This window comes from Jaculus jaculus, chromosome 14, assembly GCF_020740685.1.
Source record: "Jaculus jaculus isolate mJacJac1 chromosome 14, mJacJac1.mat.Y.cur, whole genome shotgun sequence".
NCBI classification, from domain to species: Eukaryota; Metazoa; Chordata; class Mammalia; order Rodentia; family Dipodidae; genus Jaculus; species Jaculus jaculus.
In genome coordinates this window covers 52,080,278-52,094,754 of record NC_059115.1, presented here as the reverse complement: position 1 = coordinate 52,094,754, position 14,477 = coordinate 52,080,278, and the positions used below count along the sequence as shown (strand labels likewise).

At 38.4% G+C, this 14,477-nt stretch overlaps 1 protein-coding gene across 1 annotated transcript in view; it reads right to left on the bottom strand.

Moving 5' to 3' along the window:
- Fbn2 (fibrillin 2) overlaps nt 1-14,477 on the bottom strand; it is a 267,870-nt gene that overhangs the window by 13,636 nt on the left and 239,757 nt on the right. The window contains exons 56-61 of the mRNA XM_004651524.2: nt 8,407-8,532; nt 6,651-6,857; nt 5,556-5,681; nt 4,021-4,143; nt 1,642-1,758; nt 954-1,082 (exon numbers count right to left, since the gene is read on the bottom strand). Of these exons, the coding sequence (XP_004651581.2) occupies nt 954-1,082; nt 1,642-1,758; nt 4,021-4,143; nt 5,556-5,681; nt 6,651-6,857; nt 8,407-8,532 (828 nt within the window). The remainder of the gene's footprint in view (nt 1-953; nt 1,083-1,641; nt 1,759-4,020; nt 4,144-5,555; nt 5,682-6,650; nt 6,858-8,406; nt 8,533-14,477) is intronic.

Genomic DNA, 14,477 nt, shown 5'->3' with positions numbered 1-14,477 from the left:
TGCTGAAAGACTGAAATAAAATTGGCATGGCTGATGTGTGTATAGCAAATTTACATGGATCATTAATAAATGGCATCTTATGTGGATGGTCACGAGCTGAACTCACACGTGGCTAGCAGCTGTAGGTTCAGAATACTCTTGGTTTGTCTATTATTTCAAATATAAAAAATTAAAATTAAAAACAAAAATTCTCTTCTGGAAATAAAGTCCTATAATACTTACAGAGCCTTCTATAATGCATTTTGAATATGTTTCTAGATTTCAAAATCACGTATTTCTAGAAATAATATTTAGTAAATGATAATTAAGTAAGAATATAAATTGTAATATCATGTGACAATGTAAAAGTGATGCATATATAGTCTTATGTTTTCAGGCAAATAAACCCTTACATATCTGTCTTATACCCTAGCACTTGTAAATACTGGAAGCCTACATATAGTTTTTTGACTGCAGGCAGATTTTTACTTAGTTTCCACTCAAATGTGTTCTTAGACTTTATAAGAAAAGTACCTATTTCAGAGGGGGTTTTGTAGGAAATGCCCATGGTAGAAAAGACAGGAATGCAGGAGTTTTGGCCCAAATGAAACACAAATTGCTGTTAGTTTCCCCAGTACATTAAGCACATTACACTTAACTTTAACATACCATAGTACAAAACCCCAGTTACTATTTTCTGACATAGTACACATTACTGTAAACCATTTTAGGGACAAAATGCTTTTGAATTCAGTTCTTTTTCAGGTCAATGATTGAGCAAATCATTTGGTTATTTGAAGTTAAATAATAATTACAGAGGTTTTGCTTCATTACATTCAAGTTTTCCCAAGATGAAAATCCATGAATGAGGATCAACTGATAGGTCATCTTTTGTGAAATACTCCTGAGGTAATTGCAATTTCATATATATGTATATATATATCATTTATATACCACTCAGTACATAGACTCACCTTCACAGTTCAGGCCAGTGGCATCGAGAGAGAATCCTCGCTGGCACTCACAGCTGAAGCTCCCAGGGGTATTCTGACAGATGCCCTTTGCACCACACAGTGAGGGCTGAGACCCACATTCGTTGTTGTCTGGTAAAGCAGCAAGGTGGAGGGAAGGAGTTAGCTTCCCAGGGCCCATCACATGGTTTAAACTTCACTACATGAAACACAGCCATGTGTGCAAGCTAAGTTTTCATTATGTGGCAAGAGCATTTTAGAAAAATTTAAGCCAGCATTGACTGTCATATAAAAGCCAAAAGAAAAAGAAGTTTATTTCTAAATGGTTTAAGACTACAATGTATTTTAGAGCGATTGAAGCTACAGTTTTAGAAAATACAAACTGAAAAATCTTTCAAATGTGCCTTTGGAAATGAAATGGAAAAATCTCCAGTGTGGTCATAAGCCTTTATTCATAGTTTATCTGCACATCATAGCTGTAATGTGAGACTGAGGCATTGTCTGTGGCATGCCTACCGTTGAAATGCCTGGATCGGCACTTTTCCTTTGGAGATTGTTTCTGTGAGAACAATCCAAATTGTTAGCATTTTCTTTACGTCTAATTACAAGACATTACTTCTAAATATGAAGACATGAGTTAGCTATCATCTTAAATATAGCTTTTAACCAACCGAAAGTAATTTTGCCTTACCAATGCAAGCGGTGTGATGTTGCGTGAAGCCAGGTGGGCATTTGCAGGTGAACCCACCCAGAGTGTTGACACAGAGGAACTGGCAGTTATGCTGCTTTGTCTGACACTCATCAAGGTCTGAAACCAAAGAGAAGAGCACGCAAACCGGTGACTGTCCGGCCGTGTGTCATCCCGAACCCCAAAGAACTGAACCTGTCCCATCCAGAGCATTTGTTTTCATTTTCGCTGCAATCTTTGAGGGATTCCACATGCAAATGAGAACGTATGCAGACTAATGACATAAACATGTGCCATGAGGGTAGGATGGCTCAGGGGATATATAACAAATGTCTTCTAAAATGAGAAACTGGCCAAGAGCTAGCAGGCTTCACGAGCTATTCTTAAAGCCAACATCAAAAAGTTATTATTCTTGCACTTAATACAACAAAACAGACTCTGGAAACTGGTGAAGGTCCTAAAAAAATTGACCAGTCAGAATCTCCGGATCCAAATGAACACATCATGGTGTAGTATTAGAGAAAGCAAGCGCTGCTCTGCTGGGCATGCTGGCACATGCTAACACTTGGGACTTTGAGGCAGAAGAATCACGAGTTCAAGGCCAGCCTGGGTTTCATAGCAAGTTACATAATGAAACTTTATCTCAAAAAACAAAACAAAACAAAACAAAACAAAACACCACCAGCAAACCCAAAGCAAAACAAAACCCCATTATCTTCTGTAAATCTCATTATAAATGGCTTTAATATTTGGACTCTTCTAGTAAAACACTCAAAATTTGTGTTTTGTTTGACTGAAACATAAGTTGGAAAAATATATTTAAGAAAAATTTACCATACAACCATATGATATAAACAAGATTTTTTTTTATTTTTAAGTTTAAAAACATTTTAGTTATAAACACTGTGCAAAATTAAATTCACCCCTACCATTTCTCTACATAGGTTCAAGAAGATACCAGAACTTGCTGTTTATTTATTGTTTAATAGCTCAGAAACCAAAGCTCACTTCACTAAGAAAAATTCAGATTAAAACACTGGCTCAGTCCATTAGTTTCATACTTAGAAAGTTTCCTATAAAAATATATGAGCATATTGAAGTTATTTTAGTGATCTAATTTAGCATGATAATTATTTTAATACTACTCCTGTTAAAATCTTAAATTTATACATTCATTTTTCACCTTTTAGCAGTAAAGGTGTAGTAAAGATTGCTTACAGAAATGAAATCTTAGGTAAGTTACAACAGAAACTTTTGTAATGATTTGTTTCAATTCTTTCCTCATTAGTATTTTAAGATTATTAATTAAAAATATTTATTTATTTATTTGAGAGACAGAGAGAGAAAGAGGCAGAGAGAGAGAGAGAATGGGCCTCCAGCCGCTGCAAATGAACTCCAGGTGCATGCGACCCCTTGTGCATCTGGTTAACGTGGGCCCTGGGGAGTTGAGCCTCGAACCGGGGTCCTTAGGCTTCACAGGCAAGCACTTAACCGCTAAGCCATTTCTCCAGCCCTTAAGAGTATTTTTAAATGAGTGTGCAGAGCAATGGATCTCATCATAGCATTTTCATACATGTGCATCACTGTCCTTGCTCACAGTCACCTCCCCCACTAACTTCTTCTTCTCCTCCACCCCCTCCTGCTGGTTATCTTCCTGCCTGTAATGTCTTTTTCTACTTTCGTGCCATGTAAATTCCTTTTTAAAACCTAATTTAAATATTCTTCAAATAAAAAAAAATTCAAGTTAGTATACAAAGTAGTAGATACCATTATAAAATTTTCATACCACTTTTCAAAAAGTCTAGATTTAGCATATGACAGGAAGTACGTTACTTGTACATCTTAGTCTGGCTTATTTTGCTCGACATGATGATCTCCAGTTCCATCCATGTTCCTTCAAGGGACATAGTTTCATTCTTTAAGACTGAATATAACTCCATTACAGACCCCATTTTGTTATTTTAATTTAAAGAATGTGAGAAAAAACTCTCACATCTTGGGTTTTAACTCACCCTGTCTCCAGTGGGTATGCAGGTACCATTCCTCACTGGGAAGCTGCACTTTAAATATTGTATTTATTTATGTGAGAGATGGAGAAAGAGATAGAGAGATAGAGAAAGGTATAGGCATTCCAGGGCCTCTAGCTACTGCAAACGAACTTCAGATGCATGCGCCACCTTGTGCATCTGGCTTACATGGGTTCTGCGGAGTTGAACCTGGGTCCTTTAGGCTTTACAGGCAAGCGCCTTAACCACTAAGCCATCCCTCCAGTCCCAAAGCTGTGCTTTAATTAAGGCAAAGCACATGGTCCAGTCTAACACTGGTCATCTAATATCTGAATGTGACCAAGAGAGAACTCACAGTTCCAGAGACGCCCCTTACCTTTGCATGTCTTTCCGTCCTCTTGCAGGATGTACCCTCGTGGGCAGGAACACTGGTAACTCCCCTCGGTATTCTTGCAGATGAAGTTGCATGGCTTTGGGGACTGAGAGCATTCATCGAGGTCTAAGTAAAATGAATGTGAAGATCAAAGTCCTGGTTAAGCCAGTCTCTCGCCTCCCTCCCTATTCTTACTTCATCCTTTCTGATTTTCCACTGTAACTTAAAAGGGAATAAAGCTGAGAAAAATAATGCACAAGACAGTTTTCTCCCAGGTACCACAGTGATTTACTTTGTAGGTCAATGCACAGATCTTGTGTGTAAGTATTTTAGTTGTTTAGACAAATGGCTGGATTCAAAAAAGTCCCATGAAGTTCTTTAATTAGTTTGGTTTCAAGCTTGGGAATCATAAATTTAAAAGTGAGGAGTCTTTCTCCTATTTTGTCAGAAGGACGTGGCAGAAGATTTCTGAAGCCTCTTAGCTAAAAGCTTCCCTGATCCTCCTTTAGGGTCACAGACTATGAAGGAAAAATTCACCGGGTCCTTGGCCTTCTATGGGCTCCGTCAGAGGACTCTTGCTCTGGGTCTGCTGGCCAGTCCTTACTCCCTGCTTCCCGTGGCTCCCGGCCGGGTGAGCCCAGGCTGGGCTTCGTGCAAGGTCCCAGCTCCTCACAGCGTCGCCCTCTAAGCACATGGCTCTCCGCACAGCCCCAGCGCAGGCCACCGTGCTTTGTGGTCTCTACACGCTCCGCCCACACACCTGCAACTCCCTCTGTATTAATGCTCGGCTGCCACCTCTTTGCTGCCAAGCGATTCCCATTTTTATTCATCCCTAGAACACAACGGGTTGAAGCCCATAGCATGTGGCATGCTCTTGATTAACAGCCTTTTCTTGGTTTATTGTTCCAGCAAGTGACTCTAATGCATACGCAAAGTCAGTTGGCTTTTCTGAACTTTTTATCTTTTATGCCAGGTGTATTATTACTATTGAAATAGGTAATTTCATGGAATATCACATAAAATTATGAAATATGGAGAATTTTTTTTTGTAATTATCACTAAGTTAAAGACTCAAAAAGGCTAGTACCCTCCTTTTCAGTTGTCATAGAGTGCTATGAATGAGAATTAAAGAGGAAAAAGGAATTGCAAAATAGCCAAAGGTTTCTGTACCTAAAACTGCTTTGCAAGTAGAAATTTTAGATAATGCTTAATTATGACACTATGCAGAAGTAGGAATTGTTTTTGTTTTATGCACAAATCACAGATTCACAAGAAAAGCCATTCTCCTTTATCAAGCAATGAAAAATGTGCATTTATAACTTTTAGATTAAAGTATAAGCATTGAAACATTGAAAATGTACTTTTACTTTTCTCTGACTGAATGGACTTCTTTTTGATAATTTGTGCATCCTGTATAGGGCATTAACTCTGTTAAGAACCAAATTAATGAGAAACCAGGTATCTGTCTGCTGTATTTATTGCACAAAGCTGGGAACAAACGGAAGTTGATAAAGCCCAAGCCTGGATGCATGTCTTACCTACACAAGACGTTCCGCTGATATCCGTGGTATAGCCAACCTTGCAGAAGCATCGGAATGAACCCATGGTATTGATGCACTGGCCATTGGCACAGAGGTTTGGCATTACCTTACATTCATCAATGTCTGTGGACAAAGGAAAAAAACAGACTATGTATGAGAAGTGAAAATGACTATAAATGAAGAGAAGTTACAGAAATGAAATCACTAAGCGTGAATAGGAATAGGATTTCTGGAGTCCATAAGGAATGGCAGTGAAGAAGGGAAAGAAAAATAATCCAAGGTGATGGGAAGAGGTAAGTCAGAGAGGGCTGCACTGGAAGTCTCTTTTACAACTACTCATGAATTATTATTACCATTGTTTTATGTTTTGTGACCTAGAAATCTACCTCGCTGAAGTCCAATGAATCTATACTTTATAATTTACCATAATCCAGGCATCTGATTTCCATTTGCATTAGCCCCTGAAGAAAAGCCTTTTTTTTTTTTTTTTTGTTAGCAGTCATGCAAAGGATTGGGACTCTGTACAGTAATGTAGGAAAAGAAATTTTCCATGATGTTCATATACTAGTGGGTTGCACAGCCATTAATCAATTATAAGATTTGAAAGCTTGGGACTACCCTTCAAACAGAATGAATTACGACCTATATCAGGTAAGCAATGTTTTTTACTAGACAGGCACTTTAACCAGCTAAGCTATGAAGCCAGGCCTAAGTAGTATTTATTTAAATAAGGCAGGTGTATTCTGGAGATAACGAACATGGTCTTTGGGATCATGTTTGTTCCATGCCTGGGTCCACTTGAAAAAGATCTTGAAAAAGATCTGGAGAATGACAATGTTTTCTTACCTCAGTTTTCTGTTTCAGTTTCCTTATCTGCTAAGTAGGAATTCTACATATGAAGTAGAAATCCCTTAAAAGTTCTAAAGCATTAGACCAGAACCTTTTAATTCCTATATGCAAGTGAAAATATAAGTGGACATGTACCTTAGCTGTACCTGCCATTGTATTGCTTTTTCATGTTTCCTTCCAATTAATCTGAGTGAGTGAAATTCGCCAGACTGACCAGATGCATGAAGACCTTCAGCTCCTTACCTCTTCCATCAGTGGCATATCCTGGGCCATGAGGACATATCTTTTTGTACTGGGCAGTCCCGGGGAGTGGGCAAAGCTCACACTGGTGGCCCCAGCCTCGCCCACCATCGCAGCAGCACTCTGACTTTGTGACAAGATTGCGGCTGCTGGATGCCATTTGACACATTGTCTGCAGCACTTCTGCGAAGCACAGACCCTGCCGATTGTCTGAAACGGCAAAGGTGCAGGAGTCAAGGCTGAGGAACTAATACATCATCAACTCGGACTTCAAGTTAAAGGAACAATCAATGCTTTCCTTCTTTACAATAATTTCTTTCTTTCTTTTCTTTTTTTTTTTTTTTTTGGTTTTCCAAGGTAGGGTCTCACTCTAGCCCAGGCTGACCTGGAATTCACTATGTAGTCTCAGGATGGCCTCGAACTCACAGCGATCCTCCTACCTCTGCCTCCCAAGTGCTGGGATTAAAGGCATGTGCCACCATGCCCGGCTACAATAATTTCTTAAAATATTAATGTTCTTTTCTATGAACAGTTTACACATAATTATATAAAGTCTCATTGACAGTTGCATTCATGTGGTACTTTTGCTACAGACAATTTATTAAATTTGACCAAAGATGAAACTATACTTTAGATATTTATTTTTCCTTCCAATTCAAATAATAATGATTACTAAATGGTAGAGGTTCCTACAGAATCCAAAGGGAAGGAAAATGAAATTAAGTTATTTTGCTTTAAATCAACATATGAGTAACAGGATTTGTTTTTGGAAAAAAAAAAAAAACCCCACAATTCTACATCATGGGATGAGCTTGACACTTACTCGATTAATCTCTGGTATTTTCTATGCCCATATGACTACTCAAACATGTGAACTTAGATAGTGTTTAGTATAGACACAGAGATTTCTGTGATGTAAACAGAGAAAGAAATCTTCACTATGGTTTCACAAACCAATCATCCTTGCAGCATTTCATCATATGATCGACAGAATGATATTTTCCTTAGAGACTATCTTTTCTGTGATTGAAAACATTGACTTGTTAGTAAAGATCTACACTGGAGACAACAGTAAACAAAATATATTGTCCTGACTACAAACTGCCTGGGATTTGAAGCAGATGACGTCCTTTCCAGGAGAGTCTGGTACTGAAGGAACTTGCTCCTTTTCTGCCAGTGAGTGAGGAGCTCCTCTTCTTCTGGTGGCTTTAAACTTTACTATGGCCTACTGTGATAGTTGCCATCATTAACTGCGATGCTTGTAAGCATTTCAACACCAATACAGTGTGGCAAATTTGTATTTTCCACAAGAAAATGTACAGCACATGAGGTTTATACTCTCCAAAAGAAAATATTTTGTAAAACATTTTTCTGTGCCATCCTATAAAAATTAACCTTCATTGCATTTTTGAAATGTGGCATTAATATCAGCAGAGCTTACATCACAGGGCACATATTTTATTTTAGAGTTAAATCATCCCCTGATGTAAGTTTCTTTTAAAGTCACATTTTCCATAGCGTTTAACTAATCTTAATTTTGGAAAGACTAGCTAAGGTTTTGATTTACATTACACATAGATGTGCACACCAGACACACGTGTACAAATACGTCATTTTAATAGCTGTGTACCTTTAGAGAGTGGTGTGTAGATTAGTGGGATTGGAGCACTTGCTTGGCAGACAAGAGCATATTTATTTGTGCAGATCTTCTGCAATGACATCATTGGCCAAATAAAATACAACTCATATATCAACATACCGAGGCATTCAGTGCCGGAGGGACTTGACTGGAACCCTTCGTTACACTCGCACCTATAGCTTCCAATGATGTTAATGCAACGCCCATTCTCACAGATTCCTGGCTTGGTCCTGCATTCGTTTTCATCTTAACAGAAATAAATAATACGAATAATGCGTGTCTTGTAAAATTATAATTCACAAGTTGTTGTATCATATCGGATCTTCTTTGCCAAAATACTAGCAAGAATTTAAAACAGTGATGTAAATACTGACTTCTTTAATCATCACTGCCAGGTCCTTTTAGCAGACAGTTTCCTTCATGACTCACTGCCTGAGGGAGAGGGATGGTATTCTTGTGGGGCTGGGAGAGAAGGGATAGGTGAACCCCGGACACCAGTAAGGAGAGGAAGCAAGCTAGGGAAGAAGCCAGCTCCCGTGACAGGAAGGAAGGCTGGGGTGGAAGGATGTGGAGGATGGTTTGGGAAAAGCCGTCAGTAAAACCACAGTCAGCTGTGGGCCTTAGGGAACACTGTTCTTCTGGCTGGTGTTAATGACTCTATTAGGAAAAAAAAAACTGCTTTATTAAAGTTCCCAATATCCTTCATGTGCTCCTAGAATAATTTCATGCTGAATTTTTCAAAGCCATGCTGTTAGAAACATCAGGGAGATCACTCAAACGTTATTTCCATCTTTATACTTTGATTTACTGACATGATATTTTCACATTTTCTTTTTGCTAGCAGGTTGTCTTGAACAACATGTTCTAGGCTTTGCATTTATATTATCATCTCACATTTTCAGTTAAGTATATATTGTTAATTAAAAAATTAATTTATTTGATGGTGAGGGGAGGCATGCCAGAGCCTCCTAGCCACTGCAAATAAACTCCAGATGCATGTACCACCTTGTGCATCTGGCTTTACACGAGAATCAAACCCAGGTTGTTAGGCTTTGCAGGTAAGTACCTTAACTGCTGGGCCATCTCTAGCCAAGTATATTTTTGTGAAAAAACATCTGGCTGAATTTGAAAATAATTTAAAAAGTACATTTACATTTTAACCAGAATTGTAAACTATTTACAGTTATCACGATTTTATTTATTTATTCATTTATTGTTTTTCAAGGTGGGGTCTCACAGAAGCCCTGGCTGACCTGGAATTCACTACGTAGTCTTAGGGTGTCCTCACACTCACAGTTTTCCTACCTCTGCCTCCTAAATGCTGGGGTTAAAGGCATGTAGTCACTATGCCTGTCTGTGATTTGATTCTTACCCACTGCTTGGTACTGTTTCATGTCTACTGAGCTGATGGCTCGTTTCTGTTGGAGCAATCAAGTTTTCTGCACTTTTCGGTATCCAACTCATATTTGAAAATCATGACATCCTTTCTGCCTTTTTTTTTTTTTAATTTTTTATTTATTTATTTGAAACCAACAGACACAGAGAGAAAGACAGATAAAGGGAGAGAGAGAGAATGGGTGCGCCAGGGCCTCCAGCCTCTGCAAACGAACTCCAGACGCATGCGCCCCCTTGTGCATCTGGCTAACGTGGGATTTGGGGAACCGAGCCTCGAACTGAGGTCCTTAGGCTTCACAGGCAAGTGCTTAACCGCTAAGCCACCTCTCCAGCCCCCTTTTCTGCCTTTTTAAGTGGCAGCTCTTACACAATTGAAACATTCACCTTTCTACCAGTGTCAATAAATCTCTTTGCTTTTTGCACTTGGGGTTGAAAACAAGGGCCTCGTCCATGTCAGACAGTACCGTACCACCGAGCTGTACCCCTGGCCCTCTTTCTGCTTCTAGGGTGGTGCTGAGTTTCCCAGGCTGGCCCTGAGCTTCGTCTACTGCCCTGACTTCTCTAGCAGCTGGGACGACAGGCCTGCACCACCAAGCCCACACACAAAGCCGGGTAACCAGGCCTTCGGGTGAATTCACTTTTCCCCTGTGCAGCCGCTGCCGATGGGATCTCAAGACTTTGGTTTGTTATATATTTGTAATGTGCCATCAGCCTTTATCAATACCACATAAGGGAGGTTTCCAATTGACAAGCCTGTCAATGACTTACACATGGTATTATTATCTCACTGTTGGTTTTATAAAAAAAAAACAAAAAAAAAACTGTATCGAGGGGCTGGAGAGATGGCTTGGTGGTTAAGCGTTTGCCTGTGAAGCCTAAGGACCTGGGTTTGAAGCTTGATTCCCTAGGACCCACGTAAGCCAGATGCATAAGGTGGTGCATGCATATGGAGTTTATTTGCAGTGGTTGGAGACCCTGGTACACCCATCCTCTCTCTCTCTTTCTCTCTCTCTCTCTGCCTCTTTCTCTCTGTGTCTGTTGCTCTCACATAATAAATAAAAATAAACAACAAAAATTTTTTTTTAAAATGTATTTAAGTACATAGTTTGGTGATAATCTCAGAAGGGGCAAGTGATTGGCAAATAAATTCTAAAACATTTCTGATAATGCCTTATTTTCACTATTCTCACACATGATTTGGTATAGAATTTAGTTTCAAAATTATTTAACTTAGGACATTTTGAAAATATATCCTTCTGTTTCTTTTACCTAGTGCTGCTATTGATTTGAAGGAAATCTCACCGCCCCCCCCAAGCCCCAGAAGCTCTGAGAATTTTCACTTTGTTTTAGTGTTGAAATTCACTATGGTGTGTTTTGGTGTTGCTCTTTTCTATTTAGGATAAAACCACTAGTTACAGAAATTGAAAAGTCTATACAAAAGTATTAAGTTATGAATTTTAAGTTTTCTAGTTTACTGTTCGAGAAGATGAAGGTCCAAAGACTTGCCTTTTGATCTGAGTCTTCTCTAACGTCACTCCAGCCATATTACACTGATTTATAATTTAGATTTTGGAGTGACTTTTTTCCATAGATTTTTTTTTTTTCTGGAATTAATGCCTGAGCTCTGGTATGTAACTTTTTTTCTATGTGTGTGTATATGTGTTTTCACGTGTTATTATTATTAATGTGTGTGTGCATGTGGAGGCAAGAGGACATTTTGCATATCATTCCTCTCAGGAACTGTCCAACCTTTTGGAGACATGGTATCTAATTGCCCTGGATCTTGCTAATTAGGCTAGATGGGCTGGTCAGCGAGCCCCAGGGACCCTTTTGTCTTTGTCTCCCCAGTGCTGGGATTTCTAGGGCATGTTACCACTCCCACTATTTTATGGGATCTTAACTTTGGTCTCCATGCTTACAAGGTAAGTATTTTCTATCTGAGCTATATCCCAAACCCCTATAATATAAATTTTGCACTTGAATGATAACTTGATGTGGCTCATGTTTTAAGATTACTTTTGCTCTACTGATATTGACAATGAGAATTTCTAAGAGAAGCTAAAAACAAACAACAAAAACACCAAATTTTTTTTCCCCTTTGAAACATGTATCTTTAATAGGGAGTATCTGGGTGTGTATTACATTGCCTATGAACTTTTGAATTTTGCAGCATCTACTTTCTGTCCTGTGACAATTTATGGACATCATGATTACCAATCATTGAGAACTTTCACTATCCCTTGCTCTTTCCCTATAGTCACCACCTCTTCCTACTTGGGGCCTAACCCAGCGCAGTGGAGTGGAGGTCTCATTTGCATACATGACTTTAGCCTCCAGTGGGATTGTGGTCCTACTCCATTCCCTAGCACGTTCCCGCAGCCAGCACACTAAGGCGTGTGAGACACTGCCTTACTCAGAACATCCTGCCTCAGTCTTTTTCCCTTTCCATCTGCTGCCTCATGGATCTCTAGCCCCAGTTAATTTTCGCATGAGGAAATCGAAGTGCACAGTTAAGCCCAATTCCCCAAGGCCATAGAGCTATCAGATGTTCACTTAGATTTCTCGTGTTCTCAGTACATCTCCAGGAAGCACACTCAAGCATCACTCTGCCTTCACGGTCTCGGCACCAAGCTGGGCTCCCCGTCAGGGCTGCAGTGCCCTTGTCTGCCTTTAGGTTTCTTCTCTCCCCCACAGCCCCCGCCCCGCGCTGCACCCACTGCAGGCCTGCTGGCTTTCCTTCCTTTCTGCCAGAGAAGCTTTGCCACTGCTCTTCTTCATTTCTGTCTGCTCTCACAGCTCCCCTGCGGCTCATTGAAGAGGCTGCCCTTGAAGCACATGCTAAGCTACCTCCCATCCAATCACAAACTTTTATTTTCCTTAAAAGGCTTATCAGTGTAAGGAATAATCATGCTGATTTCTGTGTTTGCCCAAGTCTCTTTCTCCCAGCCTAGGACAGATGTGGGGTATTCGGCCCTTCAGTTTATGTCTTATTGCCAGCTCTCAGATTTGTTAGATGTTCATAAATATAATTAAATCAATGAGTGACTCCTCTGAAGTGATATTTCAGGAAATAATGTGGCCTTTTGATGTAGATTTAAGTTCTTTTAGGGACTTTATTTATACATTATTGTACATAACTGTCTTCCACTATGTCATCTTATTGATCCCTTCCCATGTCCACATATCTGATTGTGTTTTCAGCCATTTTAGTTTTTATTATATCTAAAATGAATTTAGCTTTTGTGACTGGTGCTTCTTGCCTGAGCTTTGCTAGGTCATTAATATTTCTTCTTTTTTTATTTCAATCTTTTGTATTGATTTGAAATTTTATTTAAAGTTGTTGCTCAGAATATTATAATGACTTTTCTAAATTATTCTTCTGTCTCCTGAGATGCTTAAGTTTGCTTCATGTTTATTTCCACTTTTATCTTTCTCTTTACTTTGTATGCATTACTTACAGACTTGTGTAAAAGAAGCTTCCATGTCTCAACACCATTGCCAATAGTTAAATGGCACACCATTGATTTCTCTTCCTTGCCCTTCTGGAGGTTGTAGATCTGAATCTCTGCAAACATCATTCCTACTTCTGTTATTAACCTATGCCCCCAATATAATCAAGAACTGTTCAATAAACTTTTCAAAACTGAGAGTCTATCAAAGTCTAAAGAGAATAAGCCACTGAACCTACATGAATCTTTACCTTGGAATTTTACATTGTTTGAAACATGTTCTTCAACATCTGCAGTTGTAATCAATTTTTGGTTTAAATCAAGACAGCTCAGTACTAATTCCTCACTGCAACACTTCTAAAATCTTCAAAGTTTGAGAAGAAGCTAACTTTACTCCGTATTTTTCAATTAAAACTTGTCTTCCCCTAAATTATATTTTAAATGTTAATGAATTCAAAGCATATTCTGTTGGCTTTTCAATTCAATCTGATTATTTTATTACATATTTTCATTAAATTTCTATATTTATTATTTTCTTAACAAATTATTGTTAGGTTATAATATATTGCATCATCTTTTTTACATCTCTGATTAATTTCAATATTTTTCTTCATAAAGGTTTTAGATTTCCTACATAAAACACAGTTTTTATTTCAACTGACTGCTAATTCCAATTTCATGTTTTTAGCTTATGTTTTGCTTTATTTTTCATTCTGATTTTTGTAATCATTTTTGTTTATAATAATATTTTGGCTTTTTTCTGGAATTTCTGATTGTAAAAACATACATATAAATGTATTGGTATTATAATAATATCACAACAAGTAGTTCAGCTGTTATAAGAATCAGAGATTTTCCATACATATAAAGTGAAATATATTTTTAAATATTTTAGTTAGATAAAATTAGAATATACATCCACATCCAATAACAAAAGGAAGACAAGTAAAAATTGGCAAGACAAGTAAAAATTATTAGGATAATAATTAAGACATAACTAGCTGGGCGTGGTGGTGCACACCTTTAATCACAGCACTCGGGAGGCAGAGGTAGGAGGATCACCGTGAGTTCGAGGCCACCCTGAGACTAATTCCAGGTCAGCCTGGGCTAGAGTAAGACCCTACCTCGAAAAACCAAAAAAAAAAAAAAAGACATAACTATTTCCTCCTTTCCATCCATGTTAACATTTTGCTAGATTTTCAGGAGCATATATTATGACTTGGGAGCCTAGAATAATCTTCTGAATTAATAGGTTTCAGAAGAATAAGGGTTTTGAAAGAATTACTTTGTACCTGATCTGCTGATACAGGTCTTTTTAAAAGCTTTATCAAGCAGTGTGTGTAAGCA